Below are 21,990 nucleotides of genomic sequence, written 5' to 3'. Positions count from 1 at the left end.
AAAGGAATGTGTACATACATGCATAAAAAGCAATATACAGACTTTTTATTTCTGTTTCGTTTTTGGCATTACTGAGGTTTGAATTCTGGGCCTTGTGCTTGCTAGACAGGTACTCTACCACTTGAGCCATGCCGTCAGCCCTTGTTGCTTCCGTTATTTTTGCAGTAGAGTCTCCTATTTTTGCCTGGGGCTATCCTGGACTTTGATTCTCCTACTTACACTTCCCAATACCATGCTTAACTTTTTGATGAGATGGAGTCTTGCCCAAGCTTGCCTTAAACTGTGATTTTCCTGATCTTTTTTATCTCTGCCTCCCATTAAATAGCTGGGATTACAGGCATAAGCCACCACTCCCAGCTACTATTTTTAATTTTTAGAAGTTTAAAATTCAATTTACAAGGTGTGAAAGAGCACACAGTGAAAAGTCTTATTCCCTTATTATCCTCTTCATTGACAACCAATTTTAGTTTTTTCCTTTCAGACATATTCATATACATTCAAGCAAGTAAAAATATTTAATATATTTATACTTGTTACACCAGTTTTTTGTTACTTTTCTTAAAACCGTTGTTTGAGCCTGGTGCTGGCAGCTCACACCTGGAATCCTAGCTACTCAGGAGGTAGAGATCAGGAGGATTACGGTTCAAAGCAAGCCCTGGTAAACAGTTTGCAAGACCATATCTCATCACAGAAAAAGACTGGCGACGTTGCTCATGTGCTAAGAGTGCCTGCCTAGCAAGCGTGAGGTCCCAAGTTCAAACCCCATACCACCAAAAAAAAATCTGTAAGTCCAGGCTGGCCTGGAACTTGCTGTGCAGCAGGTCTGCCTGCTCTAGCCTCCCAAGTCTGACATTAGAGGCATGCATCACTACAGCTGGCTTAAAATAATTTTTTTGGTGGGACTGGGGTTTTAACTCAGGGCTCTGAGCTTGCAAAGCAGACACTCTACCACTTGAGCCATACCTCCAGTCCATTTTGCTCTGGTTATTTTGGAGATAGGGCTCTCATGAACTACTTGCCTGGTCTGGCCTCGAATTGTAATCCTCCTGATCTTAGCCTCCCAAGTAACTACGATTACAGGCATGAGCCATTGGTGCCTGGCAAAATAATTTTTAAAGAACATTCGTAAAAGGATAAAAGTTGGTCAAAACAAAATCATGGTCTTGGTAATCAGCCAGTCCTGAGTTTGCATCTCAGCTCTGACATGGATTCACTGTGTGATGTTGGCAAAATAATTAACCTCAGTGTCAACATTATATCTGTTCTATAAATTAAATTTACTTTAGGATTGTTGGGGATTAAATGAGAATGTATGCAAAGTTCTTATCACAGGTTCTGGCACATTATAAATGCTTAACTAATAGCAGCTCTTTCTTATCTGATACAGATAGAGATAAAAGGTGATGATGATGTGAGTGTGATGAGAAACTGCATCATCTGTCAACCCTGAAATATGTAGAGGATCAAAGGCAAGGAAGGGCAGTAAGGGTTATCATCTGGATACTCAGAACAGTAGACAGCAGCAGTCAAGAGCCAAATCCAGAATATGAGCAATGTATGAACACAAATAACAAGAATACCTTAATAGTCTCTTTGTAGAAAAAGGTTCTCTTCAGATACCCCGGGAGAGTGTAGTAGATTCATCTGGCTAGAAAATAAGGGAACATGGAGTGAGAGTAGGGCAGATTCTGAAAGCAGAGATATTCTTGGGGTTTGAGAATCGATTTGCTAAAAATTAAGATTAAAGAGAATTTCGAGCATTGCCTTTTTGCAGAACTCCTGGCAGGTCACCTGTGGAGGAGAAGATTGAGAGTCCTAAGGATCCAATTTAAAACAGCTACTAAGGTTACAATGGATTATGTCCTCCTCCCCCACCAGTCTTTTTCTTGTGCTGCTACCATTACCTGCTGCACCTCCCAGAAGATGCTGTTAAGTCAATCGAGAAAGTCAAGATATAGAAATAATTTACAGATGATATGATATTATGACTGGCCTTTTCCCCAAAGTCAGTGATTTGCAGGGAGTAAGAGGTTGATGAAACAAGATAGACTGTGTGTTCAAAATTGCTGAAACTTAGCTGGGTAATAGATACCTGAGAGCTCATTACACATTTATATTTTGAAATTTTTGTAGCTAGAAGTTAATAAAAGATCAGAGTATAAATAGCTATCATTTAATGAGCATTTGCTGTATTTCAAACTTAGCAGTTTACACACATTATTTTACAACAACCCTTAAGGTAAGTATTTTTATCCCTATGTTAACTCATGAAAACTGAGACCTAGACAACTTAATTATGATATTAGCTACCATTGGGTATTTTCCATATGTCAGGCTCTGCATTAGTGCCTTTAATTCGTCCCGCAAGCCCATGAAGTAGAAAATAGGCCCGTTTAATAGGAGCCAGTTTTACCAAAAGACATTTCAACAAAATGGCTACTTGCTAATTGTATGAATGATTTACTAGAAACTTGTTCCTTTTTGACTGTTTAGTATTGTTTAGTGTGTTAAAGAAGATTAAGTGACTTTTGAGTCTTTTCCATTTCCTCTTACATGTGTGTTTTTGATTGACATAATAATTTGTACACATTTGAGATGTGGTGGTTGATTCATAATGTATTGGGTAGCAATCAACTCAGAGTAATTATGTTTTATGGTGCGTACATTCAAATTCCTTTCTCTATTTTGAGACATACAATGCATTATTATTAATTATATTCACCCTGCTATACCATACAAGACCAGAACATTCCTTCTGTCAAACAGTAGCATTATACCCAATTGACTGACCTCTCTCCTTCCCTCTTCTCCCTACTACTTTTGCTCTCAACTTCTATGAAATCAGCTTTTAAGATTCCACTTACAAGTACAATCTCTTGATTTATATGCTATAAAATTTATATATTATAAAATTTATATACTATAAAATTAATTAATTTCAATTATATAATTAAATTAATTTTAAGAAATTTATAGAATTGTGCAATCATTACCACAATCCAATTTTAGAAAATTTCTCTCACCCCAAAAGGGTCCATTATGTCCATTTTGCACTTATTCACATCCTAGTCTCAATCAATTACTAACTTCTTGTCTCCATAAACTTGCCTTTTTCTGAACATTTTATATTAATATGAAATTAATGTGATCTTTGTGTTTGGCTTCTTTCATTTAGGGCATAATGATTTTGAGATTCATCTATAGTTGGTTTCTTTTTATTGTTCCTTTTTATTTTTATTTTTGTGGGACTGGGATTTTGAACTCAGGCTTTGTGCTTGCAAAGCAGAGGATTTACTGCGTGAACAGTATCTCCAGCCCATTTTGCTCCAGTTATTTTGAAGATGGTGTCTTGCAAACTATTTGCCTGAGCTGCCCTTGAGCCATGATCCTCCTGATCTCAGCCTCCCAAATAGCTAGGATACAGGCATGAGCCACCAGCGCCTGGTTTATTGTTCCTTTTCATTATATATTCCATTTTATGAACATACCACATTTTGTTTACTTGTTCACTAGTTGTCAGTCATTTGGATTGGTTCTACTTTGGGGCTATTCTAACTAATGCTTTGAGCATTCATGTTTAAGTTTTTATGTGGACTTACGTCTTTGATTCTCACTTAGAAATAAAATTACTAGGTTTATGTTTAGCTTTTTAAGAAGCTGCTACACATTCCAAAGTGTGCTATTTTACATTTCTACCAGCAATCATGAGTTAACACTTGTTATTGTTTTCCTTTTGAGTATACACATTTGGGTGGGTGTAAAATGGTATCTTATTGTTTGTGTTTTTTGTAATAAAAATTACATTTTTTGCAGTGTACAATACGTTTTTATATGCATCTACTTTGTGAAATGATTATTACAATCAAACTAATTAACATCCACCTTATATAGTTACGTGTATGTGTGTGAAGAATGCTTATATCTACTATCAGGAAATTTCATGTTTGTAACACTGTATTATTGAATGTAATCACCTTACTGTCTGTTAGATTTCTAGAACTGACTCATTCTACATAACTGAAACTTTGTACCTGTTGTGCAGTATCTCTCCCACCTCATTTTACCCCTGGTAATAAGCATGCTACCTTTTGTTCCTATGAATATATATATTTTTTGGTTTCCATATATAAGTGAGATCATGTAATATTTCCTTCTCTGTCTGGCTTATTTCACTTAGCCTATGTCCTCCAGGTTTCTCCATGTTGTCACAAATGTCAAAATGTTTTTGATTTTGTTTAGTTGAAACAGTGTCTTGCTATGTAGCATAGGGTTGCCCTGAACTCATGATCCTCTTGCCTCAACCTCCTCTGAGTGCTGGGATTATAGGTGTGGGCCACCAGGAATGTTTTGATTTGCATTTCCATAATGGCTCATAATGATGTCAAACATCTTTTTGTGTGATTATGGTCCTCTCTCCTTTCCTTCCCTCTCCTCCCCTCCCCTCTCACTATGTAGTTCAGGCTGGCTCCTGTCTCAAGATCTCAAGATCCTTCTGTCTCAGCACCATTTGTTGAAAAGATCATCCTTTCCCACACTGAATTGTCATGTTACATTTGTCAAAAATAGTCATAAATTTAATAGTTTATTCTGGATTCACAATTCTGTTCCATTCATCTATATGTCTATCCTTATGCCAATATCACACTATGGTTACTATAGCTTTATAATAGTAAATTTTGAAATTGAGTAGTATAAGTCCTCTGACCTTGTTCTTCAAAACAGTGTTGGCTATTTTAAGTTCTTCCTTTGCATGTCTGATTTTATTTTACTGTCATTTGGTCAACTTTTATTAAAAAAAAAACCCGGATGGATTTTGATAGGGATTGCACTCAATTTATAGATAGATCAGTTTGGGGAAAATTGCCATCTTAGTTGTTTTCATTTTTTGTTTGTTTGTTTGTTTATGATCATAGGGATTGAACACAGGGGATTTATACATGATTTTAAGCAATGTGTTCTACCTTAAAGTTACACTCCCCAGTGTAGCTTTGTGCATGAATGTATTTATGTTCTCTTTCCCTTTCTCGCCAGTACCAAGAGGGTGAAAAGCTTATCCAAGTCTCGTAGGGCCAAAATTGCAAAAAAAGCAGACAAAGCAAGGCTGGTAGCAGAACAGGTGATGGAAGATGAATTTGACTTGGATTCAGATGATGAGCTACAGATTGACGAGAGACTGGGAAAGGAGAAGGCAACCCTAATAATAAGACCAAGTATGTGTCTGTTCTTTTGCCCTACTAATTTCACATTTTATGGCCCCTTTGCTAGACTCAAGACCTTAGGCCTGAGCTTGTTGATACTCTTGGTTTACCAGGCTCTGTAGACAGCCATTGTTTTTCTTTGCTTTAGAGATTTATTTTTCAGTTAATTCCTCACCTCTCTTAAATTCATTACTGGTGGTCATTACTTCCAAAAAAAATTGCAATCTTATTTTCTTTCCTTTGGGTGTTTGGCTCAGATGGCAGTCTTAGCTTCGTAATAAGCACATTCCATTGTGTCTTAGAATTTCCTCGGAAGTTACCCCGTGCAAAGCCTTGTTCTGACCCCAACCGAATTCGTGAACCTGGAGAAGTTGAGTTTGACATTGAGGTAAGAGCCTGCCCTGTATCTGTTCTTCTGTTCATTCTGGTTATGGAAACAAAAGACAGATTGTTATTCTACTTAAGGAAGGGGCAAAGACATCCTATGCATTTAATTTCTCTTTTTTGTGTGTGAGACTAGGGTTCAAACAGGGCTTCACGCTTGCAAAGCTGGAACTCTACTGCTTGAGCCACACCTCTAGCTCTGCGTGTAATTTCTGAAATACTTACTATGTAAAAGATTATATGCTAAGTGCTATTTAATGTATGAATGAAAGATTATAATTTGAAATATTTTAAAAATCTTTTATACAAAATAGAATAAAAGGCAGTATGATATAACAAAAGGATTATCTGATTTGACCCAAATAAAGTATTTTAATTTGCTGAGCTGTAGATTTCCTTCTCTGTAAAATAGTTGTTATAATACTTCACATAGATTCTGTGACGATTTAGATGATAAAAGAATGAATGTTCTGGTTATTACTTGCTCTATACTTGGTGCTCAGAAGATATTAGCAGTCAAACTGTCAATCATGTATTGAAGCCTTACCAGATCAGCCCACGGCAACTGAAGCTCTTTCTCCAACAGGAGGACTATACAACAGATGAGGACATGGTGGAAGGGGTTGAAGGCAAGCTTGGGAATGGGAGTGGAGCTGGTGGAATTCTTGATCTACTCAAGGCCAGCAGGCAGGTGGGGGGACCTGACTATGCTGCCCTCACGTGAGTACTAGCTTTGATCTCCTCTTTCCAGGTCTTCAGACAGTACCACACCCCTGCCACCCATGAGGCTAGGCCAGCCAATCAGATAGTTATTGAACTATTTTATTTGTATTTTTGTTTACTTTTTTTTTATTTTTGGTTTTTGAGCCAGGGTCTCATTATATATTCCATGCTGGCCTTGAATTCTCACAATCCTCCTGCCTTTGCAGGAGGAGTGCTGGGATTACAGGTGTATACCACCACCTCCAGCTTACTGAGCCATGTAAATGGACAAAGAATCGTCCATGGCACTTGGGCTGAATGAATAAAGTAGACATGAAATGTCCTGAGAAACTTAATATATGGCAGTGATAGGATATATAGACTTAAAGGCTAATCAATTTTGGGTGCCTTGGAAGTTGGAAGAGTCATAGAAAGAGAGCTGTTTTTTTAAAAAGGAAAGAATGCAGCATGGATGAACAGAAGGAGAGAGGAGTGCCTCCTGTTTTGCCAGCTTGCCTGTTGTCTGGAGAGACTCAAGGCAAGAAGGACTGCTTTTCATGAAAGCAGTCTTTGATGCTGTCTTCATCCTTTAGCTTGGTTTCTAGTTTTCACCTTGGATGATTTTCTCCTCCTTCCCACCTTGATCCCCACAGATGTTAATCCTCCTTCCTTATTGTTCTCATAACTAGTTTCTTCCGATAACTAGAGAAACTCCCTCAGCATTTCTCCTCTTTCCCTTGCAGTGAGGCCCCAGCCTCCCCCAGCACTCAGGAGGCCATCCAGGGCATGCTGTGTATGGCCAACCTGCAGTCCTCATCATCTTCGCCAGCTACCTCCAGTCTGCAGGCCTGGTGGACCGGGGGGCAGGACCGAAGCAGTACGAGCTCCAGCAGTGGGCTGGGTACAGTGTCTAGCAGTCCTGCTTCCCAGCGCACTCCAGGGAAGCGGCCCATCAAGAGGCCAGCATACTGGAGAACTGAGAGCGAGGAGGAGGAGGAGAATGCCAGTCTGGATGAACAGGACAGCTTGGGAGCATGCTTCAAGGACGCAGAGTATAGTAAGGGCAGCTAAGCATGTGGGGTCAACTCCAGTCTCAATCCCAGTCACAAGAGAGAACTGCTTGTAGTGAATAAAGATGTGACCTTAAGACTAGTACTTAATTTCTCTGAGCCATGTTTTCTTATTTTGTGAAATTGGTATATCTCACAGATTGATGTAAGAATTAGAGATTATACCTTCACAGAGCACCTGACCCAGTGTCTTGTTCATGGGAAGCTCTAAAAAATAGTAGCTTCATAAGCTATCATCTGTTTTTAGTACTGTCCAATTTTCACTCTGGCATCTCTTGTCCTCATACTTACTCTCTTTCCACCACCTGTATTATTTATGTTCTGTGTTAGCCAGCTCATCCCTTTCAAACATTTATATAGTCAGCCCTCTACATCCATGGATTCTACCAACCATGGACCAAAAATACTTGGGAAAAATTACATCTGGACTGAACATGTGCAGACTTTTTTTGATGTTACTGGATTTGAACTCAGGGCTTCGTGCTTGCTAGGCAGACACTTTACCACTTGAGCCACACCTCCAGCCCTTCTTGCTCTGGTTATTTGGAGATGTGGTCTTGCTTTCTGCCTGGACTGAGATCCTCCTGTTTTACACTTTTTGCTGTCACTCAGTAACACACGCCACTACTCCCAGGTTTTTTACACTGTGAGTGGAATCTCACAATTTTTTTGCCCAGCTGGCCTGGGACCACAGTCTTCCTGATCTCAGCCTGTCAGCCTCCAGTTTAGGATGACAGGCACATGCCACCATACCCAGCTATTGGTCAAGATAGGGTCTCATGAAGTTTTTGCTCAGGCTGGCCTCTTAAACCATGATCCTCTTGATCTCAGCCTCCTGTGTAACTAGAATTATAGGCAGTGTGAGGCTCAGAGTTTTTTCTTGTCATTTCCCCCTAACTGATAACCATATAACAACTATTTACATAGCATTTATGTTGTTTCAGGTATTTTGTATAGAGAGGATTCAAAGTATATGGGACCATATGCATTGGTTATATGCAAATGCTACACCATTTTTTCTAAAGGACTTTCGTATCCACAGATTGGCTGTAGGGGAGTACCTGGAACTAGTTTCCTTTGGATTCTAATGGACAACTATAATGACCTCACTGGGCTTTTTAGATTTAAGAAATGGATCCTAAAAAGCGAGTTCTTTTTTAAGCTAAGATTTGTTGAATACTACAGTGTATAAAGCACTGGTTTGTATTATGCAGATAATTTTAATACGGGTTTCTATTAATATTTTCAAAAAGTATACAAATACAGTTAATGTTCCTTGACCAAGATTAAAACCAGAGAAAGTAAAAATTCCTTATGCCTAACACTTTTCCACTTTTGAACCTAGTTTCTTTTATACCTTTCCTTTTGTTGTGTCGTACACATGTAAAGATAGAGAGGGAGAGAAAAGGGATGTGTAGTTTGGTTTAATGTGTATGCTTCTATGACTTGCTTGGAAGCTTTCACCATTAGTATATATACATCACATATATGTACATACATATATATATATATAGAGAGAGAGAGAGAGAGAGACAGAGATAGTATATAAACATCAGTGTATACAGGTTCATCAATACACAGAGTTCTGCTTGCTACATTGTATGTATAGCATATATGTATATCATGTTTAATCATTCCCTACTGATTGACATTTAGGTCGTTTCTGAGTTTTATTGTTAATAATGTTGCAATGAATCCTTGTGATAATCCTTTCTGCCCTTATGTCAGTTAAATATGTCTCTAGGGTAGATAGACTGACTGGGTTGAAGGTTATGTACCAGGTACATATCTGTTAACAATATATCTGTAACAATTCCCCTCCAAAAGGGCCAGTATCTGAGCAGTGCAAGAGAAATACCTGTTTCCTTACAACCTTGCCAGAAGTGGGTATTATCAGCCATTTGTATGCGGGGAGGCAATACTAGGGTTTGAACTCAGGGCTCTGTACTTTCAAGGCAGGTGCTTTACCAATTGAACCACACCCCCAGCCCAATTATCAGCCTTTTTAATCCCATAGCAAAAGGTGGGTGTTTCAATTTGTTTTATATGTTTATTGACTCTATTCCATTCTTTCACTTATTTTTCTATTGGGTTTTTTAAAAACTGATTTTGTTCTTTTTTGTTTTTTCATAGTGCTGGGGATCAAACCCAGGCTTTTCACATGTTAGACAAGCGCTCTACCACTGAGCTACATTCCCAGCCCTTGTAAGAGTTCTTACTTATTCTACATTTGTTGGAGTGCTTTTTATATATTCTAGACATGTTGAAAAATATTTTCTTTTTTGGTTGTGAAGAGAATCACGTTTTTTTCCTCATGTCTATGCAGGCCTCCATATCATTGAATTTCAATAGGGAGAAGACAAATAGAAGCATGGAGAAAGAGGAGTATTACTCTAGGGCCATCAGTCTTTCTGCTGAAGTCCCAGCTTCCTGGCTGTCTCCTTACCTCACTTCTGTGTTCTAATCTTTCTCTCTGCATCATAGTCAAGTGGCAAACATTGTTCTTTTTTTTTTTCAGACAGAGTCTTGATATGTAACCTACTGTGGCCTGAAACTTCTTGTGCAGCCCAGGCTGGCTTCAACCTCCCAAGTGCTGGGATTAAAGGTGTGAATCACCACACCTGGTTATCTTGCTCTTCTTAAAACCTCTAGTGGTTTCCCATAACAAATATAGAGAAATCCTAACTTTTAGCTATTATCCTCAAGGTTTTGCATGATCTGATGCTACCTTCCTTTCTGACATCCCCTTTCATCTCTGTTCCATCCCCTATCCTTATCTATCCACTTGCTCTTCTTATGGTTTATTTTTCCACAAACCAATCCCTGCCTTAGGACCATTGCACAGACTGGCCCTCCCCACCCAATCAGCTCTTTCTTTTGTTTTTTTTGCTGGTACTGGGGTTTGAACTCAGGGCTTGTTGCTTGCCAAGTAGGCACTCTACCACTTGAGCCATGCCTCCAGCCCTCTCAGCTCTTTCTCTTTGTAGAAAATATTTTCTTTTAGTCTGTTGCATTTTAATTTTATTATAGTATTTTAACATGTAGAAGTTTCTTCTATACTTCTCATTTAAAACTTGTATAGAAGTTAAATATTTAGCTCTTTCTCTTGTTTCTCTTAGTTTTATGAATTGTGGGAAGTAAGAATCTTAACTTTATTTTTCCCGCATGGGTAGTCATTTATCCCCAACACCATTTCTTTTGGTGGAACTGGGGTTTGAACTCAGGGTTTCATACTTGCAAAGCAGGCACTCACCTACCAGGTACTCTACCGCTTCAGCCACACCTCCAGTGGATTTTGCTCTGGTTATTTTAAGATGGGATCTTGTGAACTATCTGCCCTGGCTGACCTCGAACCTCAGCCCTCCCAATCTCCTCCCAAGTAGCTAAGATTACAAGTCATGAACCATTGACGCCCAGCTTCCCCAACACCGTTTTTTTGACTAGATTGTCATTATCCCCCAAAAAAGTCCCACCTTTCTCATAAATTAAATTCATATATATATATTTTTTCAAATTTAATTTTATTTTTGAATTAGCATAAATTAATATTGCAAGAGAGTTTCATTGTGATAATTCCTTTGAACAAATTCAGCCCATCTCTTATCTTCCCTTCCCTTCCTTCCCTCCCTCCCCTTTGTTTTAGTTTTTGTTGGTTATACTACTATCTTTATATATATGTAATGCTGATTCCCCCCACCTCCCCGCAGCCAACAATCTCCCTTTTACCTTCATATCCCATTATTGTTACCATCTTTTAAGGTCTAGATTCCTCAAATGAGCAAAAACATGCACTATTTGGCTTTTTGAGGTTGGCTTATCTCTCTCAACATGGTGATTTCCAGTTCCATCCATTTTCCTACAAATGACATTTCATTTTTCTTTGTGATTGAGTACTAGTCCATGGTATATATGTACACCTTATTTTCATTATCCATTCATTGGTTGTTGGGCACTTTTGCTGATTTCACAGCTTGGCTATTGTGAACAAAGCTATAATAAACATGGGTCTGCAGGTATGTCTCGTATATTGATTTGCACTCCTTTGGATATATGCTCAGTGATGTGGCAGGGTCGTAAGTTAAGTCTACTTTGTACTTTTTGAGGAACCTCCATACTGATTTCCATAGTGGTTGTACTAGTTTACATTCCCACCAAAAGTATATGAGGGTTCCTTTTTTCCTGTATCCTCGCCAGCATTTGTTACTGTTTTCTTGATGATTGCCATTCTGACTGGGGTGAGATAGAATCTTATTATACTTTTGATTTGTATTTCCTTTGTGGCTATAGATGTTGAATATGTTTTCATGTATTTATCAGCTCTATTCACTTGTCCGGTTATTTATTAGGTTATACTTTTGTTGTTTACATTTTTGTTTGCCTAGCATGCACAAGGCCCTGGATTTAATCCCCAGTACTGTAAACAAACAAAAAGATCCTCATAGGATTGTTTATGGAATCTGACAATCTGATTCTAAAATTCATCTGGAGTAGAAAAGGTTCATTAATAGCCTATAATTTCTGGAAAAAAGAGAGCAAGTAAGGAGATCTCTTGTTATTAAGCTGCCTCTGCAGTACTGCTGGACAAAGCAGGGAGAAAGGGAAAAGAGGCTGTGTGAACTGTTTGTTTTGAGAAGATTGGTTAAACTAGATCCAGATATCCAGTCTAGAGGTGGATGTGGCAAGCTGCTAAAGGTAGTCTGAGTGGCCAGGGGAAACTGGCATGTCCCTAAGACCAATCTCAGTTTAGCAAAGAGATAAGTTTGCTGAGTAACTATGTTCTCAGACCCAAAGCAAGTTCTGCAGAAGGGATTTGTTCAACTTCAAACAAGCCCTTTTTTTCCTTCTACTACAGGGGGATATGTTCTTGTAACTTCTTTATATGCTCTCTCACCCACTTCCTGTCCAGAACTTAATTTTGTACAAAACACACCCACCACTTGCTCTATCTCTGATGAGAGGTACTATTTGCAGGATTTTTAGCTTGTGTCTGTCTTCATAGATAGCTAAGGTTTTCTCTATAGTTGGGAGAAAATCTGCCACTAGATTAGGGAAAATTGCTTTTGAACTAGTACAAGTTCTGGACAGCACTGTTATCATTCCTTTTGGGTATGAACAGTGATAAAACAGGCCATTTGTCTTTCTAGCACCAACATGGTCTGTCTCTTTGTCCATTTATATCTCTTCGTATATATCTCTTGTTTGGTTTATTTCTTCAGTTTATTCCTAAGTATTTTATTTTGGTTCCAATATGTATCATTTCTTCTTTCTTTTTTTGAATTTTCAGCAAGGATTTATTTCAGTATAACAGGATAAAGTAGGGAGAAATGGAAAAAAAGGAAGAAACATTTTCTGCTTCCCACACAAGAAATGGGAATAAAGACTCAAAATGGTGACTTTTGTTTTTAGTCCTTTGTATCAGTTTCTCTAAATTTCTATTGCTAATATGGAGGGAAATAGTTGATTTTTCCATAATGGACCTTAGTATACTTAGTTTTATTAGTTCTTCAGTTAATTATCTTGAGTTCTTGAGGTAGGTGATCTGTGTGTCCTTTATCAGTTTGGTAGGGTTACCATAATAAAATACCACAAACCAAGTGATTTAAACAACAGAAACTTAACTTCTTCACAGTTCTCAAGGCTGAAAGTCCAAGATCAGAGTGTTAGCAGAGTTGGTTTATCCAAAGGCCTCTCTCCTTGGCTTGCAGATAGCCTCCCCCTTTGCCATCTTTTCGCGTGGTTATCTACCTGTGCGCACAGACCCCTGACGTGTGTGCGTGACCTAAACTCTTGTAAGGACACCCGTCAGATTGGATTAGGACCCATCCTAATAGCCTCATTTTAACTTATTCTTTTAAATGCCCATTCCAGATACATTCACATTCCAAGCTTTGGGGGTTAGGGCTTCAACATATAAATTGGTGTGTTTGGGCGGGGGAGACAGTTCAGCTCATAACATCTTTCAAGTATTAATACTACTGACTTTTCCTAGTATCATCATGGTGATAGGGGGCATCCTTGTGCTTTTCCAGACTTTAAAGGGAATGCTGCCAGTATTTCTCTACTTAGTATGTAGGTCTCTGGTAGAGTACTCTCATAAAGTTCAGGGGAGTCTCTTACTCTAGTTTGAGAGATTTTTAAGATTGAGTAGTAGTAGGTTTTACCTTTTGGCATATCAATACATTTTCTATTAATTTGTTAATACAGTGATTAATAGAATTACTAATTTTTGTGGTACTGGGGTTTGAACTCAAGAACTCATGCTTGCTAGGCAGGCACTCTACTCCTTAAGCCACTCCACCATCCTAAGAATTACTAATTTTGAACTGATGTTTACTTCTTAAGATTAACTATTCTTGGTCATGATGTTTAACAGTGATTTAACTAACTTGGTTGATCACTGTTACTTTCAAATCTAGTTTTTAAGAACATTTTATCCATCCTCTCTAATATTTGGTATTTGTTTACTATTTTTTATTTCTGATTTTTTTGTTATTCCTTTAAAAATTTTCTTTGTCAGCTGGGCGCCTGTGGCTCACACCTGTAATCCTAGCTACTGATCAGGAGGATCATGGTTCGAAGCCAGCCCAGGCAAATAGTTTGAGAGACCCTATCTCAAAAACAGCCATCACAAAAAAAAGGGCTGTTGGAGTAGCTTAAGGTTTAGGCCCTGAGTTCAAACCCCAGTACTACAAAAGAAAAAAAATGCTCTTTGTCTAACTAACTTGTTCAATTGAAAGAACTGTTTGTTTATTTTCAATCTTTTGATAAATGGGTTTTAAATTTTTATGGTTTTAATTAACATAATTAAAAGTGACCTTAATGTGTACATATGTATGGTTCTTCAAACCACCATACTTTGATCACCTCCTGTACTCCCTTACGTTGTAGTCATGCCCTCCTAACTTCTAGCAACCACTGGTCTGCTGTCACTTTTGCTTTGCCTTTACTAGAATGTCCTATAAGTGGAATTATAACGTATATAATATTTCGATACTGACATCTTTTGCTCAGCGCAATACCTTTAAGATTCATTAATGTTTTTGCATATCAAAAACAATTTTACTGCTGAGCAATATTCCACTGTATCTATGTACCTCTTGAAGAACATTTGGGTTATTCCCAGTTTAGAGCAGTTGTGAGCATTCATATACATGTTTTTGTGTGAACATGAGTTTATTTCTTTAGGGTAAAATACCTGGGATTTCTGGACAGAGTATACAATGGATATTTTAACTTATAAGAAACTGTCAGATTGTTTTCCAAAATGATTGTACCATTTTACATTCCCGCCTGTAATGTCTGAGGGTTCCACTTGAGCTGCGTACTATACTCATACTAATAAGTATGTACTAATATCTCATTTAATGGATCATCTAATGGCTGGTGCTATTGAACATTCTGTGTATTTGCCATTCATATAACCTCTTTTTTTGAAGTGTCTTTACATAGACACCTTGGATTAATTTTGCCTGTTTTCAGATATTTTTTTCCTTAACTGTTGAACTTTGACAGTTTCTTTTTTGGCAGTACTAGGGCTTAAACTCAGCCTTACACTTCTATATAGGCGCTCTACTACTTGAGCCATGCCCCCAGCCCTTTTTGCTTTAGTTTATTTTTCAGATGGGGTCTCACTCTTGCCCTGGGCCTGCTTCTACTGTAATCCTCCTGTCTCCGCTGCTCATGTAGCGGGATTACAGGCGCGTACCACCATACAGATTTTTATATAGTTTGACTTTTATATAGTCTGCATACAAGTCACTTGTCAGATATGTGATTTGCAAAGTTTCAGTGTGTAGCTTATCTTTCATTCTCTTTGCCTTTCATAAAGAAAATGCTCTTATTTTCTATAAAGTTCAATTCTTCAATTTTTTCTTTTATGGATTTTACTTTTTGTGTCTTGTTTAACTACTCCATGTGTAAACCTGGGTCATGACAATTTTCTCCTATTTTTTATCTTAAAGTTTTACAGTTTTAGGTGTTAACATTTATATACTTGATCCATTTGAAGTAAATTTTTATATATGGTATGTCATATATATGGTCAAGGTTTGCTTTTCTTTTTTGGCATATGAATGTACAGTTATTCCAACACTATTTATTAAAAAGACTGTCTTTTCTTTTTTTTTGGATTTTTACATAACTTTTATTAGAATATATTCATTATATGGGGGATTTTCATTAGACTTATATTGTACATTAGTTACCTTGCCACCATCATCTCTTCTCAACCCCCTCTGTCCCCACATAAAGCAAGTGGTTTCTTAGTTCTGTTTCTTATAGCTATATGAAGTCCATCTACCCTATACCTCATCTTAATCTCCTTCATTCACCCTTCCCCCTTCTGCTAATATGCCCTCACACACACTTTACCTATTTTATAAGACTGTCTTTTCTTTCTCCATTGAATTCTATGCCTACTTTTGTCGCAAATCAAATGGCTGTGTATGTGTGTGGGTCTGTTCTGGATTTATTAATCTGTCTCAGTGATCTGTCTATCCATTTTCCAATATCTGCCTTGATTATTTAAAATAATCACACCTGCAATCCTAGGTACTTGGGAGGCTGAGATTGTGAGTATCATGGTTCAAGGATACCCAGATTTAAAAAAAAAAAGTTGTGAGACCGCATCTCAGTAGTTGGCACAGTGGTGCACACCTGTTATCCCAAGCTATTTGGGAGGCTGAGATTGGGAAGATTATGATTCCAGGCCTATCCCGGCAAAAATGTTTGCATGATCCTATCTCAGTGGAAAAAAACTGGGTGTGGTGTCGCACGGCTGTCATCCCAGTTAGAGTGGGAAGCTTAAGATAGGAGGATCCTAGTCCAGGCTAATTTGAGCAAAAAGCAAGACCCCATCTCAGAAATAACCAGAGCAAAGCACCTACCTAGCAAGCGTAAGGCCCTGAGTTCAAATCCCAGTACCACACAAGGAAGGTTATTATTTAAAATTGAGTAGTATGCTTTCTTCAATTTTGTATTTCTATTTAAAATTTAAATTCAGAGTGTCTGAATCCACAAAAATTTCTGCTGGGATTTTGATTGAAAATATCTTAAATCTGTAGATTAATTTGGTGGTAATTAACATCTTTATTTTATATTGAGATGAATTTCATATAACATACAACCATTTAAAAGTTACAATACAGTGGCATTTAGGGCTTTCAGAGTGTTGTGCAGCCACTACCTCTATTTCTAACACATTTTCACCACCCCAGAAAAATACTACATTTCCATTAAATAACTGTTCTCCATTTCCCTACTCCCTCATCCTATTGTAACCACTAATCTGCTTGTAGTCTCTGTGGACTTAGCTATTATGAATATATTATGTAAAAAGAATTAATGTGTGATGTTTTGTGTCTGGCTTAACTCAGCATAATGTTTTCAAGGTTTATCCAACCTGTAGTATGTATTAATTAGTACCTTTTTCTTTTAGGCAGTACTGAGGACTGAATTTAGGGCCTTGTGCTTGTTGGGCAAGCACTCTACCCACTTGAACTATGTTCCTAGTCCTTTTGCTTTCTTGGTTTCTCAGTTAGGAACCCATGCTTTTTCCAGGGCAGGCCTCTCATCATGATCCTTCTATCTCCACCTCCCGAGTAGCTGGGACCACAGCCGTAAGTCAGCAAGCCTGACCTTACTTTTTTACAGCCCAAATAATATTTCACTGGATGAAGATACCAAAATTTGCTTACCTAATCATCTGTTGATGGGCATTCTGGTTGTTCTACCTTTTTAGCTGTTATGCATAGTGATGCTACAGACATTTGTGTGCATGTTTCCTGGCAAATATGTTTTTGTTTCTCTTGTGCTATACCTAGAAGTAGAATTGCTGGGTTATCTGGCGATTCTGTTTTCAACTCTTTGAGGAACCACCAAACTGTTTTCCATAGTAACTGTAAGAGATTTACCATCTTAATTTATATATTTTAGATGTCCCTCCATATTTATCTTTTTTTATCAACATTTAATAAATTTCAGCATACAGATCCTGACATGTCATTTAGATTTATCACTAAGTTCTGTACTTTGTAACTTTTTGAACTTTTAATTTCCAGTTGCTTATTGCTCATATATATATATATATATATATATATATATATATATATATATATGAGGTTTTTTCAGCTTTCCCAGTTGAGCTGTTCTGACCAGGAAAACATGATTTGTTTTTGTGTCTTGCAACATTGGTAAACTCATTTATTAGTTCTAGGACTTTTTTGTGTATTCTTACTATTTTCTGTATAGATGAGTGTGTCATGTGGATATTCTATTCTTTCCGATCTGCATGCCTTTTATTTTTCTTGCTTTTTTGTTTTGGCTAGTGCTTCAAGAATGTTGTAGTGAAGAGTGGTCATCCTTGCTTTATTTCACCTTTCACTGTTAAGTATTATGTTACCTGTAGGTTGTCAAATTAGGGAAGTTAATGTCTATTCCTATTTTCCTGAGATTTTAAATTATGAATGGATATTGAATTTTATCCAGTGTTTTTGTTCCATCAATGGTGTTATGATCCTGTGATGTTAAAACACTGATTTTCAGATATTGACTCAACCTTGTATTTACAGGATAAATCCCACTTGGTCATGGTATATTATTCTTCTCATATATATCCAGGTTTGATTTGCTAACAGTTCTTTGAGGAAAATGGATCTTTTTTTCCCTTTTCTTGTACTCTTCATTTTCTAATTTTGGCTGTCAGAGCAGTGCTGGTCTTAAAGAATGAGTTGGGAAATTTTCTCTCCTCTTCTGTTTTCTAGAAGAGATTGTATATTGTCTTTAAATATGTAATGGAATTTACAAGTGAAACCATCTGAGCCAGGAGATTTCTTTTTCAAGATTTAACCATGGACTTATTATTCTAGCAGATTTTCAGCGTATCTATTTCATCTTGGGCAAGTTTTTATACTTTGTGTCTTTTAGGAAATTGGTCCATTTCATTGGAGATATAGAATTTATGGGCATAGAGTTGTTCATACAATTTCTCTTTTAGCCTTTAGATGTCTGTGGGATCTTCAATGATACCCTTTTTCATTTTTTGTTTTAATGATTTTTTGTAATAATTCTTTTTGTCTGTTTCATCTTTCTCATTCTTGCTAGCACTTTATCAGTTTTCTTTTTGTACTGCTGAGAATCAAATCATTTTGTCAATTTGCTTAATCTTTTCAAAGATTGTGGTTTTATTTTCTGTTTTCCCTGTCAGTTTCATTAATTTCTGTTCTACAACAAAGAAGCTGGCCCTCACCAGACATTGTTGATGCCTTGTTCTCAGATTTCCTGCCACCAGAACTGTGGGAGATAAATTTCAGTTATTTATAAACCACCTAGTATATGGTATTTTTGGTATAGTAGTCCATATAGACTGACAATTATTTTGACTATTCAGTGTCCTTTGGAAATCCAGCTGAATTTTAGAATTGGCTTTTCCATGTCTGCAAAAAGGGCCATTAGTGTTTCAGTAGAGATTGCAATGAATATTTAGATCACTTTGGGCAGTATTGCTGTCTTTAACAGTATTGTGACATCAAGTCCATGAGCATGGGTTGTCTTTCCATTCATTCATATCCTCTTTCACTTCTTTCAGCAATGTTTTATAGTTTTCAGTGTGCACATCTTATACTTACTCGGTTAAATTTATTCCTACTTACTTTATTTTTGATACTATTGTAAATTGGAATTGTTAATTTCCTTTTTGGGTTATTGTTGCTAATATATAGAAACAACTGATTTTTGTATGTTAATCATATACCCTGAAACTTTGCTGAATTGTTATTAGCTATAAATGTTATTGTTTTTTGGTTTTTGGGGTTTTTTTTTTTTGGTGAGTTCTTTAGGATTTTGTGTAAGTTAAGGTCATCTGTGAATAGAGTTTTACTTCTTATTTTCTTTTTATTTTTATCTAGTTGCTCTGGTTAGAACTTGTTGGAATGTAGTGGTGAAAACGAACATCTTTGTCTTATTCTTTTTTTAGTGGTGGTGGTTGTTTTGTGGTGCTAGGGATCAAACCCAGGGCTGGGCTTTGATCAATTGGCTAGATATGTGCTCTGCCAACTGAGCTATATCCTCAACCCTGTTTTATTCTTTATCTTAGAGGAAAGCACTTAGTATTTCGTTATTAAATGTGATGTTAATTGTGGGTTTCATAAATGCCTTTTATCTTGTTGAGGAAGTGCCTTTCTATTTCAGAAGTTTTTCTAACACCTGTGATTTCTTCCTCGGTTGTTTTAGAGTATGTTGTTTAATTTCCAACTATTTTTTAACTTTCCATTTATTCTTCTGTTACTGATTTCTAGTTTTATCCCATTGTAGTTAGAGAAGAAGTTTTATATGATTCTAGTCTTTTACAACTTACTGACACTTGTTTTGAGGCCTAACATATACTCTGTCCTAGGGGATGTTCCCTATGCACTTGAGAAAATGTATGGTTCTGTTCTTTTTTCATGGAGTATTCTATACATGTCTGTGAGGGCTAGTTGGTTTATAGTGTTGTCCAAGTCTTATATTTCCTTTATTATCTTCTGTGCATGTTTTATTCCGTTTTCAAAGTAGGGTATAGAAATCTCCAACTATTATTCTAGAAGTACTGTTTCTCCCCTTAAATTCTGTCAGTGTTTGATTAATATATTTTGAGGCTCTGTTGTTAGGTGCATATGTATTTATTACTATTACATGCTCTTGGTGGATTGGCCATATTATTAATATGTGATGCTGTTCTTTACCTCCTTTAACAATTCTTTTACTTACAGTGCATTTTCTCAGATATTAGCATAGCTACCCTGGGCCTGTTTTTGATTATTATTTGCATGGATATCTTTTTTTCCAGCCTTTCACTTTCAACTTAGTTGTTTGTTTTGGATCTAATGTGTATCTCTTATAGACAGTATACGTTTGGGTCATGTTTTTTTTGCTGAATTTTGCTAATCTCTGGCTTTTGATTGGTAACTTTAATTCAGTAACATTTGAAGTGGTTACTGATAAAGAAGGATTTATACTATTTTTATATTTGTTTTCTTTTGCTGTTATTGTTGCTCTTATTGTAGAGACAAGGTCTTACTATGTTTCAGGTCTCCCTGGAATTCCTGGACTTAATGGATCTTTCCGATTTAGCCTCCTGAGTAGCTGGGACTACAGACTCATAACACTGTGCCCACCTGCTATTTGTTTTCCATATGTCTTATATTTTTTATTTATCTGTTATTTATTTATTTATTTTTGGTGAGACTGGGATTTGAACTTAGGACTTCACACTTGCAAAGCAGATGCTCTACCTCTTGAGCCACACCTCTTGTCCATTTTGCTCTGGTTGTTTTGGAGATGGAGGTCTCATGAATTACTTGCCCAGGCTGACCTCAAGCCGCAATCCTCCTGATCATAGCTTTCCAAGTAGCATTATAGGCATGAGCTACCAGCGCCTGGCCATATGTCTTTTTTATAAAGTTTTTATTAGGATATATTTGTTACTTAGGGGGGTTCATAGTGACAATTTCAACTAGGCTTATATTGTACATTAGTTATATCACCATATGTCATATCTTTTTGATATCTCATTCATCCATTATATTGTTTTCTTTTGTGTTTGATTTTTTGCATTGTACCAGTTTGATTCACTCCTCATTTCCTTTTATGCCTATTTTTTAGCTGTTTTCATAGAATTAAGGTTAACATTCTAGCTATAATGTCTTCTTTGAATTGATACCATTTAGTATCAAGAGGATTCAAAAACTTAGCTCCACCTCCCATTTTTGTCAAAAATTTTATCTTAATACATTGTATTCCTATTGATATGGATTTATAGCTAATTGTTTTATGCATTTGTCTTTCAAATCAATTTGGAAACAAAAAGAAGATTTGTTTTTTGTTTATTTTTTTGTGTTGCTGGGGGTAAAAAGCAAAAGAGAATTTAGACACCACTTGTGGGCTGGCAGAATGGCTCAAGTGGTACAGCACCTGTGTAGCAAGTGTGAGGTTCTGAGTTCAAACTCCAGTATCACCAAAAAAAGTGGTTGTGTTATAGACATCACCTCTGTCATAATTTTTACTGTTATTTATTTATTTTGTCTCCAAGTTACTCTGCTGTCCTTTCATTTTAGTCTGAGGACTCTCTTCAGCATTGTACACACTTAGATTTTTAAGTTTTTATTTTTTTGGTAGTACCAGAGTTTGAATTTAGGGTCTCATGCTTGCTAGACAGGTACTGTACCCCTTGAGACATGCCACCAGCCCTCTTTAACATTTCTTAAAGGGAAAGTATGCAGCTAGCTCTCCTAGCTCTTGTTTCTTTGAGTATGTATTATTCCTTATCTGTTCCATTGTGTAATATTGCCACCTTTGTCAAAAATTTTGCCAACCAAGCATGTTGTCACATGCTGTAATCTCCACCCTTGAGAGGCAGAGGCAGGAGGATCACAAATTTGAGGGTAGTGGTTGGCTACATAGATTTACCTGTCTCAAAAAACAAAATTCATTTGGTCACATATTCAATGCATTATTTCTGGGCTCTCTATTCTTTTTCATTGTTCTATATATCTGTATGCCAGTACCACAATTAATTATTATTGCTTTGTAATATTTTTTGAAATTAGAAAGTGTTTCCAACCTTATATTTTTAACTTACATATTTTAAATATATTTTCTTT

The 21,990-nt window shown here is 36.8% G+C and overlaps 1 protein-coding gene across 4 annotated transcripts in view; it reads left to right on the top strand.

The window, feature by feature from the left end:
- Nucleotides 1–21,990, top strand: part of Phf8 (PHD finger protein 8) — an 84,775-nt gene that overhangs the window by 42,020 nt on the left and 20,765 nt on the right. For all 4 annotated transcript variants that reach the window (XM_020154041.2, XM_074064117.1, XM_020154053.2 and 1 more), the window contains 4 exons: nt 5,032–5,210; nt 5,501–5,586; nt 6,169–6,302; nt 7,028–7,341. In XM_020154041.2, the coding sequence (XP_020009630.1) occupies nt 5,032–5,210; nt 5,501–5,586; nt 6,169–6,302; nt 7,028–7,341 (713 nt within the window). The remainder of the gene's footprint in view (nt 1–5,031; nt 5,211–5,500; nt 5,587–6,168; nt 6,303–7,027; nt 7,342–21,990) is intronic.

Source organism: Castor canadensis, chromosome X, assembly GCF_047511655.1.
Source record: "Castor canadensis chromosome X, mCasCan1.hap1v2, whole genome shotgun sequence".
Lineage (NCBI taxonomy): Eukaryota > Metazoa > Chordata > Mammalia > Rodentia > Castoridae > Castor > Castor canadensis.
The sequence above is the reverse complement of the archived record's forward strand: the minus strand, read 5'-3'. Positions and strand labels throughout refer to the sequence as shown.